The sequence below is a fragment of the Ambystoma mexicanum genome, chromosome 6p (assembly GCF_040938575.1).
Source record: "Ambystoma mexicanum isolate Mex_15411 chromosome 6p, UKY_AmexF1_1, whole genome shotgun sequence".
NCBI lineage: Eukaryota > Metazoa > Chordata > Amphibia > Caudata > Ambystomatidae > Ambystoma > Ambystoma mexicanum.
In genome coordinates, this window is record NC_090935.1 from 775974967 (window position 1) to 775998742 (window position 23776).

The 23776-nt window shown below is 42.4% G+C and overlaps 1 protein-coding gene across 2 annotated transcripts in view; it reads left to right on the forward strand.

Annotated features, from left to right (window-relative positions):
* Nucleotides 1-23776, forward strand: part of ARSK (arylsulfatase family member K) — a 1332773-nt gene that overhangs the window by 535592 nt on the left and 773405 nt on the right. For both annotated transcript variants that reach the window (XM_069627648.1, XM_069627647.1), the window contains exon 7: nucleotides 21898-22116. In XM_069627648.1, coding sequence (XP_069483749.1) covers nucleotides 21898-22116 — 219 coding nt within the window. The remainder of the gene's footprint in view (nucleotides 1-21897; nucleotides 22117-23776) is intronic.

The following is a 23776-nucleotide window of genomic DNA, read 5'->3' on the forward strand; positions in this document are numbered from 1 at the left end:
TCCTTTAGCAACATGCAGGTGGAACCCCAATCAGCCCTTGCCCTGTTGAACAGAAACTCTTCCTCTGCTACCTCCCCAAAACCCTCCTAACGTCATATATGCATAACTTTAAATACCCAACAAACTCCCCATCATTTGATTTTGGATTGCACTGAGCCTGTAACAGGTTCCTTTCACATACTCACACCCACAATAATTCTCCTCTTTGCTTTGATTGACCCAATATATTTTGCCATGTTATAAGGGGATGTATTGAACTGTGTGTTAGGCCTCCTCTGTCACAAGTCTCTCCCCGTCTAACCTGTTTTTGTTGAGTACTTGCGACCTTCTGGGATTTCTTCTTTTTTACGGTGCGGGATTTGTATAGACCCGAACGCTGATCTTCGGCGTCTAGCGTGAGGATAGCGGTTCAGTTTCCAGGAGCGTTCAGAAAGTTCAGGGAAACACCAGGAAGCAAACAAGTTACGCTCGGAGACACTGAGGACTGTGACTTGAGTGCAGAAGGTTTTCTAGGAGATTGGAGAGGGTAGGAATAGGACAGGGAATCAAGGAGCTGGGAACAAGGAATCAAGCGAGAGCCCCGATCGAACTCCGGCAAAGCACGTCCGACTACAGGTAGCGGTAGCGTTGAGACGTGCAGAGCCGCGGGGGCGTGTCTCTCTTGTAGGATGAGCAGCGTGGAATGCATAGACTGATCCGGAGCGTTCCGAGCGGCCATGTTGGAAGGAATACTGCATGCAATCCTCTGCGAGTCAGGGACCAAGAGTACCAGAAAGGACGTAGACGACGGTTCATGACAGTATGCCTCCTCTGAAAACCAGCTCGTCTGGGTTTGCCCGGATGGATCAGATGAAATCGTCGAACCAATCTGGGCGCATTCATGTTTGACACTGGTTCCCACGTACGCTCACTGGAAGGATAACCTTTCCACTCAACCAGATATTGTAGTTGACCTTGTCGATATCTTGAGTCACAAATCCTGGAAACTTTGTATTCCAGTTGATCATTTACAATAACAGGGATAGATCTAGGAACTGTTCGGGATGACTGAATGTATGGTTTTAGCAGAGAAGTGTAAAAGACTGGATGAATCCTTTTCCAAGATTCAGGTAACCGAAGTCGAAAGGCCACTGGGTTTATGATTTCTTGTATGGAAAAGGGACCATAGTATCTGGGAGCCAGTTTATTAGGGTGCAGGTGTCTAGGAAGGAGCTTCGAGGATAACCAAACCTTATCTCCTACTGAATAGGGAGGTCCAGGTCTTCTCTTAGAGTCAGCATAACGTTTGACATCTTTTTGGGCCCTTTCTAGGTTTTCTTTAACCTCCTTATGGACTGTGATGAGGTTTTCGATCCAGGAGTCAACTGCAGGTACCAGGGTAGGATGTGGGAGTACGGAGGGTAGGACAAATGCATGGAATCCTTGACTAAAGAAGAAGGGACTGGTCTTGAAAGCTGAGTGATCTGAATTGTTATAAGCGAACTAGGAGTGACCAATCGTCCTGAACTTTGGTGGCGAAACAACATAGGTATTGTTCGAGAGTCTGGTTGACACGCTCCGTGGCTCCATTGGTTTATGGGTGGTAGCCAGAGGATAAGGCACGTTGGATTCCTAGAATACGACACACTTGCTTCCAAAACTGAGATATGTTCTGGGGTCCTCGGTCTGAAATGATTTTGGAAGGCAGCCCATGAAGTCGGAATATGTGTTCCAGGAAAATTCCGGCAAGATCTGATGAGGAAGGTAGTTTGGATAAGGGTGTAAAATGAGCCATATGAGTAAACAAGTCAATAGTGACCATGATTGTTGTGTAGCCTCTAGAGGGTGGTAATTCCACGATAAAGTCAGTGGCGATGAATTCCCAGGGTCTTGTTGGTATTGCTGGTTGGAGTAGGAGTCCGGCCGGCTTCTTATTATCATGTTCGTTCTGATTGCAAACAGCGCATGTTTCGACATGGATCCTAATGTCATCCTTCATCTTCAGCCACCAAAACTGTCTTTGTACTAAATGGAAAGTGTTGGTAATTCCACGATGTCCCGAATGTAAGGTATCATGACATAGCCTTGTGATTCTTTGTCTCAGTCCACGAGTGGGAATAACTAGGCGATTGTCCTTGAATACATTTTCCATCCTTTGCTGTGAGATTCCATCTGTTACTTCTCTTGTGCTCCTTCCAGAGGTCCGAAAGTCGAGTTTGGCCTTGGATATTCTCCAGGAGGGTGAGTGCTTGGGCAACAAAGATTGTGTGGGGAAACATTTTTGGAAAGGTCTGATCCTCAGGGTTTTCATAGTCAGGACGTCTGGAAAGGGCATCAGCAATTATATTCTGTGATCCAGGGACATGATGGATGTGGAACTGATACTGGGCAAAGAAGAAGGCCCAACGGGCCTGACGACTGTTCCTACACTCCAAGGATTGTAGAACTTGAAGATTACGATGGTCCGTACAGACCTGGACTGGATGCCTAGCTCCCAGGAGTAGATGTCGCCACTCTGTAAAGGCTTGGCGGATGGCTAATAGCTCCTTTTCCAAGACGGAATAATGAGTCTCACTGGGAGTCAGAGTTCGTGAAAGGTAAGCAATGGGGTGCTCCAATTTGTCCTCAAATTCCTGTTTTAGGACTGCTCCTATGGCGTAGTTAGAGGCATCCGTCTCCACTAGGAATGACCGGTTAATGTCGGGTTGAGCTAGGATGGGGGCTTGAGTGAACTCTGTCTTTAATCGTTGGAATGCCTTGTCTTGGGCTGCAGACCAGAGAAATGGGGTATCTTTCTTCAAGAGAGAAATGATCGGTTGAACAATTTCAGAAAAGGACAGTATGAACTTTCGGTAAACATTAGCAAGTCCCAGGAAGGATTGAATTTGTTTCACGGAAGTGGGAGCCGGCCAAGATAGTATGGCCTTTACCTTTGAAGGATCCATTCCAATTCCTTCTGGACTAAGGACAAATCCTAGGTAATGAACAGAAGTGACGTGAAATAGGCATTTCTCGAGTTTAGCCAGGAGTTTGTTTTCACGTAATCGTTGTAGGACTGCCTTAACATGCTCTTCATGCTTTAGAAGGTCCTTGGAGTAGATCAAGATATCATCCAGATAGACGATGACGAAGAGGAATAGCATATCCGAGAACACCCTATCCATGAAACGTTGAAAAACTGCTGGGGCATTAGCAAGTCCGAAGGGCATGACTAGGTATTCAAAATGGCCGAAGGGGGTAATAAAAGCCGGTTTTGCATACCTCACCTTCTTTTATACGAATGAGATGGTAAGCACCCCTTGGGTCTAATTTAGTAAAGATTACTGCACCTCTGACTGCTTCTAGGATATCCGAGATGAGGGGTAAGGGATAACTGTCCTTGAGAGTACACTGATTTAGACCACGGTAGTCCAAACATGGTCTGAGTTCCTTGGTATCTTTCTTTGGAACGAAGAACAATGAAGCGCCCGCTGGAGATTTGGACGGGCGTATGGTACCATTTTCCAGGTTAGTATCCAGGTATTCTCAGAGAGCCTTCTTTTCAGGTTCAGATAATATAAACATTCTGCCAAAAGGAATCACTGCAGAGGGCTCGGTATCAATGGCACAGTCCTCTGGTCTGTGAGGAGGTAGAGCTTGAACTATAGTGGTTGAAAAGACATCAGAAAAGGCTTGGTAGGCTCTAGGAATCTGGATGATGTTAGAACCAGTGACTGGACTTTGATGGTTCTCTTGAAAGTCTTCAGAAGGCTTCGGTACGGTATCTTTGGGATAGGCAGTGAGCCATACAATATTCAGATCCAAGAAACAGTGAGCCGGCTACCCAATTGATGTAAGGATTGTGCCTTTGTAGCCAGGGCATTCTGAGAACCATTGGATAATGGGCTGATTTAATGAGGTCAAATTTGATCCTCTCTTGATGGTGATTAATAGAAAGTAGAATCTCTTTAGTATGAAGGGTAATGGGTCCTGAGAAAAGAGGCCTTCCATCAATGGCCTCTACTGGTTTCATTGTTACTCGGCTTTCATGTGGAATGTTGTGAGCAGTGACCCAATCTTGATCTAGAAATACACCCATGGCTCCGCAGTCAACTAATGCTAGCATTGGGTAGGATTCTGTCTTGGAAGGCGATAGAAAGGCCTGAAGAACCACAAGGTTTTTTTGTCCAGGAGAGTTCAAGGATGGAATTGAAGTGGAGCAAACATCTCTCTCCCGACACTGTGCTCTATCTAGGATCGGGAGCTGGCGTTTCCCGAATGCCGTGGAGGAGCAATAGGACATTCTCTCACCAGATGTTTATCGGACGTGCAATACATGCACAGACCAGTATGGATCTGTTGCATCCTTTCTTGAGGGGTAATGGGTCCATGGAAGGCTCCTAGTTGCATAGGTTCAGGGTCCTGGGTAGAAGGAACAGTAGGCTCTGCTCTAGGAGCATGTTCCGTGCTGGTCTTTTGGAAACTCGCCTTAGACTTCTTTTTCTCTGCTCTTCTTTCTTGGATTCGGAAATCTATCTGTAAGGATAGGTCCATAAGAGTCTGGAAGGAACCTGGGCGGGCCACCCTTGCTAGCTCATCTTTTATTTCTTCGTTCAGCCCCCTTCGGAAGAGAGTAAAGCTAGCTTCTGGAGACCAGTGTGCTTCCTTTACAAGTTGTTTGAAACAAGTAACATAGGTGAGCATATCCTGGGACCCTTGTTGAAACTCGGGTAGTCTCTCTTGAGCACTGTACACTTGTTCTGGGTGATCAAACATTTCCTTAAGGGCTCTCACAAAGCCATCATAGTCATCCAAGAGGGCATCGCCTGAATTGACCAGGGGGGTTGCCCATGTCAATGCATTTCCAGTGAGGTGTGAGATCATAAAACCCACCTTTGCTCTAGTAGTGGAGAAATAGTGGGGTTTGAAGGTGAAGTGAACTAGACACGAATCAAGGAAGGCGCGGAGAGTCTTGGAAGAACCGTCATACTTGTCCACTATTCCTCCCAACAACACACTTTCTTTTGTCGCTGAATCATGTGATAGAACTAACTGCTTTAACGCAGCGTTCTTTGCCTTGATGTACCTCTATTGTTAACTCCTGCATGCCTCGCATGAGGTCTTGAATGGCGGCTTCCATCTCTGTATCTGTATCGTTTTTAAGGCGTCTCAATCTGTCACAAGTCTCTCCCCGTCTGAACTGTTTTTGTTGAGTATTTGCGACCTTCTGTGATTTCTTCTTTTTTACGGTCCGGGATTTGTATAGACCCGAATGCTGATCTTCGGCGTCCAGCGTGAGGATAGCGGTTCAGTTTCCAGGAGCGTTCAGAAAGTCCAGGGAAACACCAGGAAGCAAACAAGCTACGCTCGGAGGCACGGAGGACCGTGACTTGAGCGCAGAAGGTTTTCCAGGAGATTGGAGAGGGTAGGAATAGGACAGGGAATCAAGGAGCTGGGAACAAGGAATCAAGCGAGAGCCCCGATCGAACTCCAGCAAAGCACGTCAGACTACAGGTAGCGGTAGCGTTGAGACGCGCAGAGCCACGGGGGCGTGTCTCTCTTGTAGGATGAGCAGCGTAGAATGCATAGACTGATCCGGAGCGTTCCGTTCCGAGCGGCCATGTTGGAAGGAATACTGCATGCAATCCTCTGTGAGTCAGGGACCAGGAGGACCAGAAAGGATGTAGACGACGGTTCATGACATCCTCTCAGGAATTGTGATCAAATTGGACTGAAATACGACTTTCCTTTATACTTTCTTATGTTGACCTGTATCACTAAGGAGGCCAATATAATGAGAATCGCAAGACACTTCTGAATTCAGAACTATAACACAAGAGGAGTTGGGGTGCCCTTTAGGGGAAGTGGTTTTGGAGGCAGCTGGGCACCTGAAATACTAAATAACACAAAAACACATAGCTGCGAAAGAAATGGTACTATTCACCTTACACATTTGTTAAATTAGTAAAATAGCTTTTTTAAATGGGACTTTTGTATCAAATCTTGCCCCGAGTTCAACCATATTGATGCATGATTCATGTAAATAATTACCACGTATGCCATAACATTTTCAATATATAACTAATATTGTAATACTTTTACATTTTGAATAACATAAGAAAATTACAGACAAAAGTTGCAATATGTTAAACGCAAGGTTTGAACAAAAAATATATGTATATAAGGAGAAAATTAAATTGTTTTCCAATCCTATTGTTCCAGATAGTGGAGTAGGAAAACAATAATAAAGAGAGTAGTAATATAGGTGAACAGAAACCCAGTGCTGGAGGGAAGAAAGGAAATGAATATCTCTGAATTTAGTGAAGTCAGAAGAAGATAGAGATAATTGGACTTAGTTTTGAGATAAGATCTAAGCCAGATTTTCTCACAACAAGAGAAATAATAAAATAACAATTTTGTAGAAACAGTTCTGGGTATTGACTTGTTACACCAGAGACTTATTTAGTGTATACTTGAAATCCAATGTGTATACACATATTACATGTTGTAAATTCAAGGCAAATCTGTTTCTTGTTAATGCAGTAGAAAAACGAGGGTTTTAAATAATTAGTCAAACCTATCAACTCTTTAGTACCTACTGCTGTATATTTATGTACATCTTTATTTGAAAGAGTCCATATGTTTTTTTATATATAGGAGTTCTTTTACTGGACTCTATGAGGAAACCCCCATTGGCTCTGCCAACACGTATAGGGGGAATGTAACAATGAAAAAAGCCAAAAAGGTGTGCTTCTAGAGTGTCTATTTGTTCCCAAAATTGGGAAAGTTGTTCGTGTGTCCAATAGTAAGATCTAGAAGCCAATTCCCCTTAGTCTTATTCGCGTTTCGGTGGTTTTATGCTGCCAACTTCATCAGGGTGAATTCGTGGTACCCTATTGGGAAAAAAACAAAAAAGTGAAGGACAATATTGAGGTCTAAAAATGTTGTGCTAAATGGCAATTGTGCAGGCTTGAAAACATTTTTTTTTTAAAACAAGTTTGCTAGAAGGTTTATCTAAAGATAAGTTTTGCATATGGCACATGAGTGCTAAATCCCCAAAAGGGTGGGAAAATGAAATATCTTTTCTCACCTAGAGGGGTTTTATTGGGCAGTCTCTGAAGCCGTGAGACTGGAACTGCGTGCTGGTCCCCGCTTCTCCGGCGACCCTGCGGCGGGATAGCTGGGACACCTGGCATGCCCGAAGCACTGCGGCATTAGGGTTGCAGGTGTGATGGTTCTATGTGGGTTTTCTTAACCTGTTTAGAAGTGAATGGAGATGTATTTTACTGAGAAAGCTCCCTTGTGTGTGATTTAATGAAATGCATTAGTGGTGTCTTTCTAAAACACTAATGAGGGAGCAAAACCAGAAAATTACGAAAACACTAAAGGAAGTAGTTGGTAAAGAAGAAAAAAGAAGGAAGGCACCCACCGGGAACTTCCTATTTGAAAAGTTCCACTGAATTGAAGTGTCCTTAATTCCAAACGCCGAACAATGAGCGAAACTGCATCTCGACGTTGCCCATTTGCAAAGAATCAGATGCCTGTTAGGAGAAACGGAGAATGATTAGGTCTCCGTTGGTATTCGAGGTGGCATCACGATACAGTTGCGTGGAGCCAAAGGCGAGCGGAGGCCGCAGGTACCAAAATGAATGGTATACACTACTAACCCTAAACTGCAGCTGCAGAGGATGCAGCAAACTGTCAGCTGCAGAGTGTAAGCGAGGGAGGCGCTGTGTCCTGTAAACGTAAGCGCGAGGACCACACCTTCTGCAGAACCCGGCTTACGGAGCTGGTTGCTAAGAGACCGAGTGGCTGAATTTGTCAGTTGTCACATGACCCGGAAGTTACTGGGCAGCAGACGAAAAAAGAAGAAAGGGAAAAAGAAGAGGGCCGTTGCCCATAGAAGAAAGCTGATAGGTCCGCCGGCTGGGGGTGTGTGAAAAAGTCCCTCCCAGCTGTATGTGATGCCGAGGAGACCAAAATTCAAGTGAATAAAGCACATGGATGGCTTGTGCATGCGGGTTTGTACTAAACCTTAATGTGTTATTGTTATTCATAATAATGAGCATAAAGAAATGACTCATATGGTAAGGTGGCACATCTTGTGAACACAAATAGGCACGCTCGCTCTTCCTGTTGGGTGGCTGCTGTGGTGATCTTGAAACTGGTTGGGAATAGTGCACTGTTCATACTGTGATGCGGTGCGTGTGTGCATTGTGATGTGTGAGCTAAATCACACAGGGGTGCTGAAGCCTGATCTGCTTGTGAGTGTTGGTCTTGCACCTTTCATGCACAACGGTGCTGTTGCAGAAGTCCTGTGGGGCAAGGCCAGAGGAGTTTGAATGCAAGCCAATCCAAAATCTAGATGTATATACTCAGAGCCTGATGATTGGTGGTTGGTGTATCCCGTGTGTGGATATGCAGTCATGATGGAATTACATGCAGATATGGAAAACGGAGTATTTGGATGCTCTGCTATCTGTACTACTGATCCGGTTGGTAGTAAAAGGGCCCCCATGTGATCCCTAGTGCCTCTGCATGCCCTATTGGAAAGTTAATCTCGTGACAGGGTGTAGTTCTGGCATGATACCAAGGTGCTTTCGCCACTCAAATCCCATAATTTACACTGCTCTGCTGCCAACAACGTAAACGACAGCATATAGGTGAGCGAGCATCAATCTTTTGTATTAGAGAAATTAAAGAAAGTCTCTAAACGGGACATAGGTTGCACAGAAGGCTGACATAGATATGGTGTCTAGGGTGGTGCAAATTGTTCATTCAAACCGTTGTCCCAGCTATCCAGCCTGTGAATCCAAAGGCTTTCTAATCTCAGAAGGCATTGTTGTGTTCCTGAACCAGTTGTCAATTTCTCAAGAACCCACCATAGTAGGTCATCAGGCGTGTGTTTCATGTTTAGGTAGTGTTGAACCAAAGGTGAGGTTTCATTCTTACACCATATTCTTGATCTGTGCTCCGAGATACGAATGTTGACACTGCGCATAGTCTGTCCAACATATCGTAGACTGCAAGGGCACTCGATACAATATACTACTTGTGCAGATTTGCAATTACTATAGTGTCGAAATGTGCACGTTTTGTTGCCAAAGGTAAAACTTGGCATCTTTTTAGTGTACTTGCAAGCTACACATGAGCCTTATGGATGGTGCCCACTAAGGGTCTAAGATTCCAAGGTCCTCCTCATGAAATTGTCTTGATGAAGTTGGAATGGACCAACAATTCTCGGATATTGCGTGATCTTTTGAATGCAAAACGTGGTTCCTTTTCCCCCGGTAGAGTGAGTTTAGCCAGAGGCCAGTATTTGCGGATAATGTTCCTGATGTTATATGTATGGGGGCCATGTGTAAGTACACCCGTTAGTCTGGTATCTTGTTCTTCTTGCTGGCTCTACCGTGGTGTCAAAATGGATTCTCGGCACGTAAACCTCGCCCGTTTCTTGGATTTGGTAACAAGTTTATTCGGGTAGCCTCTGCATCTCAGTCTCTCACTCAGATCTGCCGCATTATTGTAGAAATCTTCCAATTGTGTGCAATTTCTGCGAAGACTCAAAAATTGACCATATGGTAGATTTTCCTTAAGGTGATGTAGATGGTTGCTTGCAAAGTGTAACAGTGTATTGCGATCCGTTGGTTTTCTGTACAGGTTACATATCAGTTTGCCCTCTCTGTTACTGATTTTTAAGTCCAATTAATGTATACGTGCCTATTGTATTCCATAGTGAATTGGATATCTGGATCTTGATTATTTAACCATGTGAAGAAAGTTTCAAGTTCTACCAGGTCGCCTTCCCATATGAACATGTCGTCGTCGATGAATCAATGCCATCTTTTGATATTGTGCTGCCATGGATTTCCTTCATTCGAAATGTGTTTCTTCTCTAAGGCTGCCATGTATAAAATTGCTATGCTTGGAGCAAACGTAGCACCCATGGCAGTACCCTTGGTTTGCAAATAAAATTGGTTGTCGAAAATGAAAACGTTTTTGCACAAAGCCACAGTCAGAAGTTCAATAATGAACGCCGGGGGACCCGAGATTGTAAATCTGTCTCAGTTAGGAAATCATAGATGCAATCTATGGCAGCATGTTGTGGAATGCATGTATATAATGCTTTGATGACCAGTGTTACCATGATTTGGGTGTCAGGATTGTATTCCAGATTTTCGAAGGTCTGTATAGTGTGGGTATTGTCCCGGAGGTATGAGTCCGTATTTCCAATCATAGGTTTTAAGATTTCATCAATGAATTTACACAGGGGTTCCAAAAGGGACTCACACCCTGATACAATCGGGCGACCCGGTGGATTGATCACATCTTTATGCACATTTGGTGAGGCATAAAGACATGGGGTCCGACCCTCGGATGTTGTCAGGAAAGTTTACTCTTTTTCTGTGATCCAACCTCTTTCCAGGGCAAATTCGGAATATTTCTAATATTTCAATCTGCGTTTCCTTGGTTTGATCTTTCCGCAATACCCAGAAGTGTTTCTACAAAATTGTTATTTTATTATTTCTCTTGTTGTGAGAAAATCTGGCTTAGATCTTATCTCAAAACTAAGTTCTATTATCTCTATCTTCTTCTGACTTCACTAAATTCAGAGATATTAATTTCCTTTCTTCCCTCCAGCACTGGGTTTCTGTTCACCTATATTACTACTCTCTTTATTATTGTTTTCCTACTCCACTATCTGGAACAATAGGATTGGAAAATGATTTAATTTTCTCCTTGTATATATATATATTTTTTGTTCACACCTTGCGTTTAACATATTGCAACTTTTGTCTGTTATTTTCTTATGTTATTCAAAATGTAAAAGTATTACAATATTAATTATATATTGAAATTGTTATGGCATATGTGGTAATTATTTACATGAATCATGCATCAATATGGTTGAACTCGGGGCAAGATTTGATACAAAAGTCCCAGATAAAAAAGGTACTTTACTAATTTAACAAATGTGTAAGGTGAATAGTACAATTTCTTTCGAAGCAATGTGTTTTTGTGTTATTTACTTCTGAATTTAGAGACATTCTTCAGGTTTATGTAGCTGCAGGGATAACAGAGTAATTAAAATATGTGAATATATTAATAATTCATGCAAATGAATATTTAATATTCTTATATGAATGTGTTCAGAGTGGCTTTGCTGAATTTAAGTCTATTCTTATTTTTTTAATAAAGCACATGGTTTAAAGGGTAGAGACAAAAATCTATTCAATTTATTGTCACTTTAAATTTTTTTGTACCTTACATTTCTTGTTGGATTTTTTAAATTAACAGAAAATATGTGCTGAAATTATATATCCTGCGAACAAAGGCTTCATTTTAATAGGGTGGCTGTCATGTGTCAGACACATAATGGAGGAGGTTGTATAGCTCTACTTTAGTCAAGGTTCATGATTTTATGTGGACATCTTTTCCTCTGATGTGGCCATTACTGGCTGATATGCATTCCAAGCTCTGGCATTCTTTTCCTCCAAAAAGCCGCAGGCCCACTGATTCGACCTAATTATATCACCTGCCTCTAATGTAGCTCTATTTCCATACTATTTTAAAACAAGAACATGTGTTCTGAGTACACATTGCTGTATGTGTTCAGCTCTCTTAATGTCTTATTCACTGATTAATGGTGGGGTCTGTTTTACAGAAAGTTGACCTCTGCATTCTTTGTCTTTAGAGCTGAGCCCTGGATAAACACATCTCAGGTTTACCTAGTGTGCAATTAAGTTGACCATTTCGAGGATACACGTAAAAGGGAAAAATGCTTGGTGTAATTCATACTGGTTATGACAATTTAATAAACGTAGGCCTTATAAATATATATAACTCTACATATGCTTCATCTTGTCAGAGAATGGTAACATATATTTTTAATAAGTAAGCATTTTTCTGTTGTGCAACATGACTGCACAAACACACTCTTTGCATCAGGAAATGGAATATTTTTAATTAAGACAATTCCTGTTACACTTGCCATATTTGTATGGCATGAATATATCAGGTCGTCTTAAACGCACATTGTTTAAGGAAATGCGTTACATTTTTTCAAATAGTCTCTTCAGAAGTACCAACAATATTTGTGATTGGCCACCTGATGCACAGTGAGTCAAGGGTCAAGAGTGATTGAGTAACAAGGTTCATTGGCAATTGTATAAGGGTATATTGGCTGTATCATTGGGAGTTCACTAATGTTAGAATCTGGACTGCGTAACTCAACATGTTTATGAGGCTGATGTTGGGGTGCTGATGCCTGTAGTCGTGACTGACCAGCTGCCATTTTCACCAGGTTAAGACAAGAAAAGACTTATACAGGGGTCTGCACCACCACTTCTCAATGGCCTGTGCTACTGCACCAAGACACATTTTCAGAACCGACAATGGTACGTGGCGTCCATTTGATCACCATACAACACACTCTAGCACACACACACACACACACACATACACACACACCTTGCAAGATCCCTTTGCTAAGAAAGAGGAAAGGGTAGAAAATAAAGATAAGAAGAAAAATAATGTTATCAAAAGAGAATGATTGAAGAAATAGGTGAGTATCAAGTCACTAATGCTTGCTTACGGAGGACACGATCAAAGGCTATTCCTGATGAAAATAATAACTTCACCAAAGTCACATGTGCCTTGATGCATCAGTGCTCTGGTTACCCAGATATATTGAGTTCTGAGACAAGACTTACCATCGCTGAAAATGCATTAATGTGGATCACGTTCTGTCACTCATGGAATATTCTCTGCTATCAGTCCTGTGTGGCAATCTAGCCCCAGTTGTAGCACCATGTGAGCCTCACAGGGTTGATGCGCCGGTTGCTCGACCATTTTGACTTATGCCTGGACCATATTTTTCAAAACAAATAATCAAAATTAAAAAGATAAAGTAACAAAGTCATACAATAAGGGCAGCAAACATACATACATTACGCTAGTCACCCACACTAAAAATACCAGAGCCTAGTATCTGGATGCAAGCACTTCCTGGACAGTAACCTGTTGAATCCAAAGGTGGGGTTTTTAAAGCTCTGGACCAGAACAAACCAGTATAACAATTAACATAAGACAAAACATAGAAAACAAATAAACTGGTTCTTAATTTTCTAAAGTGACCTTAGATAAAATGAGTTTCCCAGTTGACCAGGGGCTCTCTAGCCCCAAAGTGTTCCATCCAGCGAGTTCTTCAAATAGGCACAGGTTTTCTTACCCATTTCGATGATATCAGGGGAAGTGATAGGATGATCTTTCTGCTTTTGCAAGGACACCAGTCCTGGTGAATGGATTTCAGTCCTTCATAGCACCATAATTGTCATGAAAAATAAACCGTTTGTTTTGGGTCAAATTTCATTCAGAGAATCTTTATTCTACAAAGTTGTTGGAAAAACTCAATTGAACAGAGTAACCTTTTTTACAGAGAGGAGAATGCCCCCGCACTGAAATAAAATTTCAGCAAGCTTTTATACATTTAAGATAGCATACATTTCAAAAGAGCGTTCATGGAAATGTCTACCACCTCATCAAAGTGAAAGTTGTTTATTCTAATTAATGTATTATGTACTCCTACATCCACTCCCTTTTTCCTCTATACTTATGGGTGTCCGTCCATCAGGAAGGGACCACAGTTTTTTGCACAGCAAAAATAAATCACAACTTCTCCTTTACATTTTGTGTTGCATGACCCAAGAGGGGGAAGTGGTCAGTTAGGAGGAACCCAGTCCCTGTCAATTCTTGTTATGCTACTATGCAATGTGAGATAATGGTTGATGAGGGGAAGTGGTACTTAGGTTTGAATGAGCCTCTGTGATCAGAGTTGGTAGGGGAGTGAGTAATAAGGTGACTGTGGGAGTGAAAGGGGGTTGATTGAGGGAGAGGCTGTGGGTGCATTTTTATTAGTGTGGAGAGTAGTACTAGTAGTGTGGAGAGAGTAGTGGTAGTGTAAAGATGGGATTACTAGTTTGGAAAGGTAAGCAGTGTTGTGCAGTGAGTAGTAGTTTGAAGAGGGGAGTAGTAGTGTGGAGTGTGGAGTAATATTGTGAAGAGGGGAGTAGTAGTGTGGAGAGGGTAGTAGTTGTATGGAGAGGGGAGTAGTAGTGTAGAGAGACTAGATGTAGTGTGGTGAGAGGAGTAGTTGAAACAGAGAGAGCGAGACAGAGTAGTAAGGAGTAAAATCGGAGGCATACTGTAGAGAGAGGAACATCAGAGCGATAGAGGAGAGAGTATCGGGGAGAGAAAGGAGAGACAGTGGGTTGAGTAGGAGGGAGGCGAGGAAGCAGAGGCAAGGTAAAGTGACAGAAAGAGATATGGAGAGGAACAGGAGAGCATGAAAGGAAAATATCAAGTGGGTCCAGAGTGTCTGGGAGGCCCAAAACCCTTAAATTGCAACACCCTAGGGGAGCTCCAAGTAGGGACCCCCTATATTGTTCCCACATGGTGATTTAAATAGATAAGGCATTTGCCTTTAGTCCATCACCTTGAGCTAAGCAGTTTTTAGATAATAGGGATTACCAATCACTAGTAACCAACTGGTCTTGAGGGACACCTGGATTAAGAAGTTCCACCCATCTCTAAATTAGATAGAGAGGGATGGCCCTTAAAGGGCCTCTTTACTGCAAATCAAAAATACAAATCCTTGAACTGACTTTGAGAGTTGATGTGTTCTTGCAACCATCTGTGACATAGAGCTCTTACTGGGGCATTCCCAGAGGGTTCTGTTTAAGTCACTGGGGTGCACCCTGAGGGCTCGGCTGGGTTTAGTGCACAGAGTTTCTCAATGAGCAAGTCTGCTTGTGTCTCTATTAAAGTGTGTCACAGTCAACATGGCGACCACTTTCAGAGGCCTCGCATTGATGCTTCACATGCATCAAACAAAGCGTGTCACATTGCTCCCAAAATAGTGGCCAGATGCCCGCACAAACAGAAGGACTCCTTGGCCATGGTGACAAACATGGCTAAGGCAGTGTTTGAGATCTCCTCCTCAGAGTCACATCTTTTTGCAGCTTCCACTAGTAAATCACATCAACACCTTTCTCCAGTGACTTTTTCTCAAACAGTTAGCATGTTGCTTTCGTTAGGGTTCATTGGTCTCCTGTAAGTACAGTTTGGTCAACCTCATATCAATTTACATCCTCTTCCATGAGGAGGCATTGCCTCCTCACCGGCTCCCAACCTGGTAACCTGTCTCAATATCTACTCAAACACCAAGAGTAGCAGCATCAACCACACCTTCAAAAGATAGATTTTTGACAGATTCCAAAGATTAATGCGTTCAGAGACCATGCTTGAATGCTTTAAAAACCTTGTTAAGAAGGTTGTACCTTAGCCTGTCCCTATTCAAATGCCTACACCTTCCATGCTCTCTCCACCGTCTCCAACTCTTCAATCTACTACAGGGCCTGCCTTGCCATATGCTCCTCCTGAACTGGTTATTCCAGTTTCCTTGTCTGGCTCCGAGGTGGCAGTGATCTTCTGCTAAGTGCTACAGGAGCTCCTACGGGTATAGCACTGTGGATTCTGATCCTCCTAGTGATACAGATGATTCTGTAGGTGATACAGACGGAGATGCTGATACTCAAGAGTGTTTTCCTTTGTCTGCAAAATCCTTTCCTAGCAGAATGAGGGCATACAGGAATTTTGAGGAGTTCCTGTTCTGAATGAGGTTTCATCTGATCCCGGTGTCTGTACGGTGCGCTTTCAATGCAAAATCCTGACAAGTCCACAATAGCCATACAAAAATGCGTCCTTGTTGGGGCTAAGAAATTGTGAAAAAATCTGATACTATTCAACCCATCAGCTAGAAAATTCATGCCATAAATTGGCAACTGCAATCCGAGACCATTTCTCTTTCTTCAAATTGTCAACCTCAATCTTCTGTTGTGGTGACTGCCATTTTATTTTCTAAGTGCATGTCTTCAGTTGTGAGGCAGTCACCTCTGTCTCCAAAGATGATAAACATTTGTATCATAAGCATCTAGTAGTTTATTCCAATGCTAGCCACAGCTAACCAATGCTTCTGAAAATACATTTCTGATTTATGACAGTTTCTTCCTTTGAATAAGGTAATAACTATCAAGTCGGGTCTACCTGAGGCATGGCAAATAGGTCAAGACATCATGGAATCTTCCATGCACCACATAGATGTAGCATCCATGACTGTGTCTAGGCACAGACATGTGGTGTTCAGCATGGTTGAGAGCTACCAATTTCAATAAGGACATTCAGGAAAAAATTCATATTCTACCCATTGGGGATAATTATATATTTCATTCATCTACTGAGGAAATAGACCTCTACTTTGACAACTAAATGTTTGACTGTGCTTACCGAGCCTTCACAGAAAACCATTCCAACATCACTGTAGTCTTGTTTGGATTTCAGGCCCAAAGGTTTTGGCGGATTCTGTGGGCATCATAAAAGAAACAATAAACAGCCTGACAGATCCCCTTGGAAGACAAAGGCATAATCAACCAAGAACATTAACTAAAGAGCTTTTCCCTTTGGCCACCACAATCACTTCAGATCCAAAGAAACAATGAAGCTGTCTCCAAATCCATTCCTGTCCAGTAGGGGGCAGGGTTTCAGAGTTTAAAGACAGTTGGTGTACTGTTTGAGAGGATTCAGGGTTCTCTCAGAGTTTTCTTTCCTCTACTGCATTTCATTTGATTTGAGGTATTTATAAATACGCACAAAGACAAACTAAATCGTATGGCGGCACAGATGACCTTATAACAACATAGCAGAAGAGCAAATATTGATCAAAAAAGGTCAGTTTGTCAAAAAGAGCTATATACCATAGGGCAAAAATGTTAGTATATCCTGTTTATTTAAAAAGGAAAGTCTTAAGGGCTCTTCGAAACTGAAAACATTATTTGAGAGATGTAATCTCTAGAGGAATACTATTCTAAAGTTTAGGCCATATACAGCAAATCTTCTATCTCCCCTTGTAAAACAGGGGGATCGGGGGATAGTCCATGGTCATTTCTCTGTCTCATCCATTTTCTCTTCCCCTCCTTCAGTTTGAACCAGTGGCTCTTTTCCAGGAAGTGAACAACCTTCTTCAGATCAGGGCTAAAGAGGAAGTCCCTCCTCTGGAGAGAGGTATTGGGCTTTACTCTTGTCTCTTTACTGTCCTGGAGAAAAGCCAGGCTGGTCTAAAGACAGTTTTGGATCTTTCTTTTTTTTCAATCTTTCTCTTCCACGAGAAAAATGTAAGATGGTTACTTCAGCTCAGGTTCAAGCTGCCATTTAGAAGGGAAATAGTTGTGCACTGTGTAGCTAAAGGATGCATATTAACACATTCCTTTTGCAAAAGCGTACAAGACGTTTTAGAGATTTTCTCTAGCAGGATGCTATTTTCAATATCGAATGCTTCCAGTCGGTCTGAATGCAACTCCACATGTATTCACAGAGTTTGAGTCAGGTGGCACCTCATTTAAATCTCTCAGGAGTACATGTCTAACCATGCTTAGATGATTGGCTGATCCATGCAGAATTTGCTCATCTCGCCCAGAAGACATTCCGACTCCCATTGTATCTACTGTACAAGTAAGGTATTTCTGTCAACCAGAACAAGCTGTGTCTCTCCCACACTCAAGAATTCAGATGATATGATATGATAGGTTATTTATAACGCGCTTAATACCCAGAGGTTTCTAAGCGCGGACCCAGGGATCGAACCTGTGTTGCTCCGTGTAGTCTTGTTTCCAAGTCGAGCACGCTGCCGCTGAGCTATCCTCCTGGGACAGATTCATCAGTTGTTGATGGAATTTGGAGATCAGGAGCATTTTTCCAACTTTATACAGGGTTCAGGATATTAACATGGCTACCAACCACTTTCTGAGTTGTCATCAAATGTTTGCCTTGTGGTTAAAGCATCTACTGGCTCTCATGGAATCTTGCATACTAGCAGTTTCGTTTGCTACACTGACAATGGGGCGCCTTCATCTCTAGCTTGATTAGGACAAACAATAAAACAATATTCCCATTCATGTTTGATCTGGTCTGGTGGAATGATGACCGGAATCTGCTAGTGGTGACTCCTGTTCCCAGACCTCCCTTTCAACATGTAATGAATTTTGATTCCTCTCTAACTGGGTAGGGGACGACTCTTGACAATCTTCAGATCTTCTTGCTATGTAATCAGAAGAAGAGAGTCCTGCAGATAAATATTCTAGAGCTATTGGCTATATTCACAGCTTTAAGTCATTCAGAACACATCTGTGTTAATAAAATAATTCCAACAAAAAAGATGAAAGGTCTAGGCAAGGCATTTACGAGCAGGAGTGTCCATAAATGGAACTAACTTCCCGTGACTTTGAGGTTGGAAACAAACTATCTTTACTTCAGAAAACAACTAAAGACTTACTTATTCAAATAATTCCCGGCTAGGCACCTATAAACCTTTGTACTCTGCCCGACTCAACTTACACGTGTGGTCCTACCACTGTCCTGTACTCTGTTTCCTCATGTCCCATCTCTTTGGAATGCACTCTGATGCCCGCGGGCTGCAGCGCTCTATAAATAAATAAAATAAGAAACGACAGCATGACAGCTATGTTCTAAATACACCAATAGGGCACTCTCCTCTGCCATCTAGCCATTCAGCGGTGGGACTGAACTATTCCCTATCATGTTACGCTCTAGGCTGTTCATGTCACTGGGCAGCCAAACAAGCCAGAGACAGGCTCAATCGATTCTCATATTCCAACCAGGAGTGGGGGCTCAAGTTTTCTTCAATTCAACAGAGATCTTTTAGGTTTGGGGGGCCTCTATATGTGGATTTATTTGTCACCAGTCAGAAACGCAAATGTCACCTTTACTCATCCGTGATGTGTCAGGGTCTGCAATCTCTGTTTGATGGCTTATAAATTACTTGGGACCACTAGAGTCTGTATGTGTTCCCTCTCCTTCTATTTATAATCATGTTTCTGATAATAATTGTGGAACACTTGGTGATGCTCTTGAATCTTGTTTTTTCCAAATTGGCCAACTCACATATCATACTCATACCTACTGCGTTTGAAGTGAAATGGCTCACCTCTCTCATCACCGGATTTTCCATGCCAACAGGGGAGGGACAGGTTTTACAACCCTCCCCTCAGTTGATGAGCTTAGCAGTTTGGTTCCTGAAACTCTAATTTATGGAGATTTTGGTTTGTCTGATGAGAATTTGGCTTTTATCCAACCAGCTAGAACACTGTCTACTCGGCGAGATTACAAAAGAAATGGACACTGGATGTTTGAAAACTGTTTTGACCCTATTGTCCTTTCTTTTCTTTCTAGAGAAGTAGCTTTGTGTGTCAAGATTATATTTTGTAGAACATAACTATCAGCTGTGGGAGCTTACAAGTGCTCCCATCTTTTACATTTTGAGGGTCTTTTTTTGGTGATTGTATTCTCTGGTCCGAACACTTCATCCCACGTGGGATCATAATATAGTTTTGGCTACTCTTGCTCACAGACCTTTGGAGTCCAGGACTACAAAAGATATTAAGTGACATGAAAAACTGTTTTTCTGATTAGTTACTTCAGCCAGAAAGATCATTGAAATTGAAACCCTCTTTGTCTGAACCGTATACCACTTTTTTCAAGGACAAGGTCGTTCTAAGAACACATCCATCTTTTCTTCCAAAAAAGGGTCCTAGCCTTTCACATCAATTAAGAAATTGTCTTGCCTGTGTACGTTCCGCCTTCTCAGTCAGATAGAGCGAAAGAGAGAGAATTCTTCTTGATGTGAGAAAAGCTCTCAAATTTTATCTAGAGAATTTGAAACCATTTAGAAAATCTGACAGTCTTTCTATTACTTTTGGTGGATAAAAGCCATGATGCCATTCTCTGAAAACTACGATTGCAAGATGGATTGTGGCCTGTTTCCTGAAAGCTTGCAGAGCTCAGAACAAACATGCTCGCAAAGAATTTAATGAACAGGGGGTAAGGGAAGAAGTCAAATTGAGATAAAAGAGAGTCAAGGTTTTCACAGAAACATATTTATTATGTATGTGTCTTAATCTGCCAGGGTGGAATGGGAACGGGATGCAGGAGTAAAAAAGCTACCCACCATACGGAAATATGTACTGCTGGTCCATAGTCTACTTTCCTCCATATGGTCTGCCCTGCATCCCCCTTAAAAGGTTAGTATAGATGACTCAACAGGTGATTGCAAGGACTGATGAGTGTAGCCAGTGGTTAGTGTCAGCAGGGCTATCCACAACTCTGCTGCCGTGCCCTATTGGACAACATGAAAATGTAAAGAGGAAGTTGTGAATTTTTGCTGTACAAAAAGCTCCTGTCCAGTCCCCATGGCCGGATACCAATAAGTATGAAGGAAAGGGGATTATGGACTAGGAGTACTGAAGTCACGATAATTAATAACTTTTTCTTTCCATCCTAACCTCATTCAAGGTTATACATCATTAGTGAGTAAATAAAACTTGCAGGTGGTGACATAATTGGCTTTGAAGTTTGCCCCTGCAAACTGGCACATGCAGGGAGGTTTACCAATCTCTATCCTCACAGTGTGGAAGCAGTCTGCATTACTGCACATGCTAATGTGCAAAATGTAAATGTGCAGTAAATATATTTCTTTTTCTTTCTCTTGACTTAATATGCACCAGCACAAAATTATTTCCAATACACTGGGTCCTGTACTTTCGTAACAAGTCCCTTTGTGTTATCTTCTATTACACTTCAAATTCCGGTTTTGTACCCCACACAGCCGAGGTTCGAAATAGATTCCTAAAGTTTAATGTTAGATAAAATGGATGAAAGAAATTAATCTATGTAACATTGAGGCGGATTAGCTGAGTATTTCTGGAGTCTGGTTGCTGTCCCAATGACACCCATTTTCCATGTGTTCATGGGAGGTGCACTTTAGCCCAGATATGTACTTCGTCTGGTTGCTTTGGCTTCCAGTCCACTGCAATTGGAGATACCCATGGAGTTGGTCCATGGATTCTTTATATGCTGTCTGCTTTATCTGGCTTTTTCCACCTTGGATCTTTGGTGGAATTGAATCTTCTAGTGTTCTAGAGCAACTTGGTGTACTCAATATGGAGGTGCACCATTTGACTTTTTGAAGAACCAATGCATGGAAGAGGCTGTCAAACTCAACGAGGAAGGGGAGGAGTGGAGTGGGGCAAAAGGCACCATCAAGCGAGCATCATGACTGACAAGGAAGAAGCCAAAAGACTGAAGGCAGGATACCACCACATAACCACCACAGTAGCCCTCACAGCCCTGGACTGCCATAAACTGCCTTGTCCTTGCTCATGTCCCTCAGGCATCTTCCTTGGGTGCCCACTTCGCCCCTGCCTAGCTACTGCTCTGCAAACTGGATGCCACTGGATGCCATAATGTCATAATGCCCAATGAAACTATTCCATGCATTGAAAAAGTTGTCAGAGTGAAACATGTGTCAGCACTGAGTGAGATGACTGTGCTATAGTTTATTTGGACAATGATGATGATAATACTGCTCAAATAATACAATAATCTACAGATAAAGATTTATTGTGGATATGTAATACATAATATACACTTCTAGTTTTTTTGTTTTATTTACAATCACTTTTGAATAGTGTGGAATCATTCAGAATCTCTTCAATAGCATATTGCTAATACAGAACTGTTGTGGTGAGGGGTGGACTGGGAAGCAAGCTAAAGGCAGAAATATGTGTTCTATTGTATGCTGCAAAAACCTACCTATCCTATGTTGCCCGTCACTTTCTGTGGGCAGTGGCTCCCCAGATTGATTTGTTGTACCTATCAGAATTCTCTTTCCTCATACTGCGAGTATTCCACTCATTCCAGCTACTGTTTAGAAGTAGTGAGGTGGTCATTTCAGGACGGAAGCAGCCACTAGATCTTTGAAATCACGGATCTCGATCACAAGATACTTAGCCATTGTTTCATATTTTCCAGATATAGCCGGAATCATGTTGCCACAGAATCTAAGTGGGAATTCCCTGCTGCCATTGATATCTGAAAGGTATAACCGGGTCTCCAACCGACTGCATCCCAACTGGGCCCTGAGTGAGTATCATGGGTGCAATGTGAATGCGTCCACCTACATGCTGCGCACTCCTCACTGGAAATATATTGCATATTCGGATGGGGATTCGGTCCCTCCACAGCTATTTGGTAAGTGTATTGACTGTTTCCATTAGAGTTAAATGCAAATGTTTTTCTGTTTACTAATCTAGGATAAATCTTTTAACGTTTTCCTTCTTTCCACACACGGTTATCTGAATCAGTGGTGGTTGGTGAATTTGTAACATTATCTGACATAACCTAAGGGGCTAGTTCAAGAAATCCTGGTGGAAGAAGTGCTTCCTTCTCCTGGCCATCAGGCTGGAAAGCAGATTTTCTAATCAGTCCACACTGTTGTCCAATGGGCATCAATTACCCACCCTGACAAGGAAGAATCCACCAGTTTAGGGGTGGTGATAGCTCCCTCCCACCAACCACTCTCTATAACCTTTCAGCATCGAATTGGTTTTATAAGAGGATTCCCGTGAGATCCTGGAAGATGGTTACCACTATCGTTCAGTTGGAAATTCAACCCACACTTGCATGCACCCTCTGTTTTTTACTGAAATGTGCTGTGGTTCCTGTTGCTTGCTTCATTGAAGGAAGAGAGTTGGTCGGGCATGGACAGAGCAACTGCTACCATGCCTCAAAATCATGCATTGCCAGTGGTCAGGCGGCCTCCTTCCACCAATAACTGTATTGAATATGTCACATATATTTGCAGACCATTCTTGTCTTTGCTTGTGATGGGTGTGTTCCCAATTATGGTGTATAAGCCACACAAATACTTTATACATTTATATATTGCTGTATTCATTCTTGGACCATACTCTGAAGTCTGGTAGGGCCTGGTCCATGCTCTTCAAAACGAGGTCCCTTGCAGCGGGGTCTAACTTCAGTTTTTAGAAGAGGTATGCCTTCTACATCCCAAAATGTCCACATTACTTGGAGAGACTCGACAGAGCAAATAACTTGTGATAGAAATGCTTGTACTACCAATTTTAAGGCACTAGGTATATCAAGCTCTCTCTTGTATAATGTTACTCCATCATTGACCATGTCTCGCTTAACTATCAAGTTTAGCAACTACTCTCACTATCCATTACATGCATTCTTCAAAAGATCTCCTCGTGTGTTCGATCCATCCAGAAAATCTCACATTGTTTTTCCTTGTGATTACCAAAGCCCAACCAGGTGTGTTATTTCTCCACTAACTCTACTTATTCTTCATGAGTGAAATACTGCAGGCCCCTGATTATGAGTGTGTTCGTCTTCTGCCCCCATAGTGTGTGTTCATTCCTCTTTTTCTATGTGGTACATGACCAGGCCTAGAATGACAAATTTGTCAGGCTTTGGGTTTCAAACTACCATGAACGTTGCTGGGCCCCACTTATCCCTCTATTACATGCGCTCACTGCAGTTTTAGGTTTCTGCACCGAGCACACACCTCCAGGGTGAAAGGGGGCATGGGATAAAAAGAAACATTGAGAGTCCAGGACTACTGTCACCTCTAGCACTAAAAAAAAGAACAAGAAACTTGTGTCGATAAGGTAGCCTCTTATTCCAGTCTACCTACTTTCCCACTATAGACGTACCCTTACTGAATCTCCACTTGAAGATCCTCTGCAGTTGCCCTGAATATAATTTAATATTTAATGTTTGACATAGTGGGGTCAATGGGTTCAATTCAAGTTGTATGCTACTAGCCGGCCATAAGTCACTCACCACCTCAATTATGCACATACACACAGCACACCATTTCTTACTTACC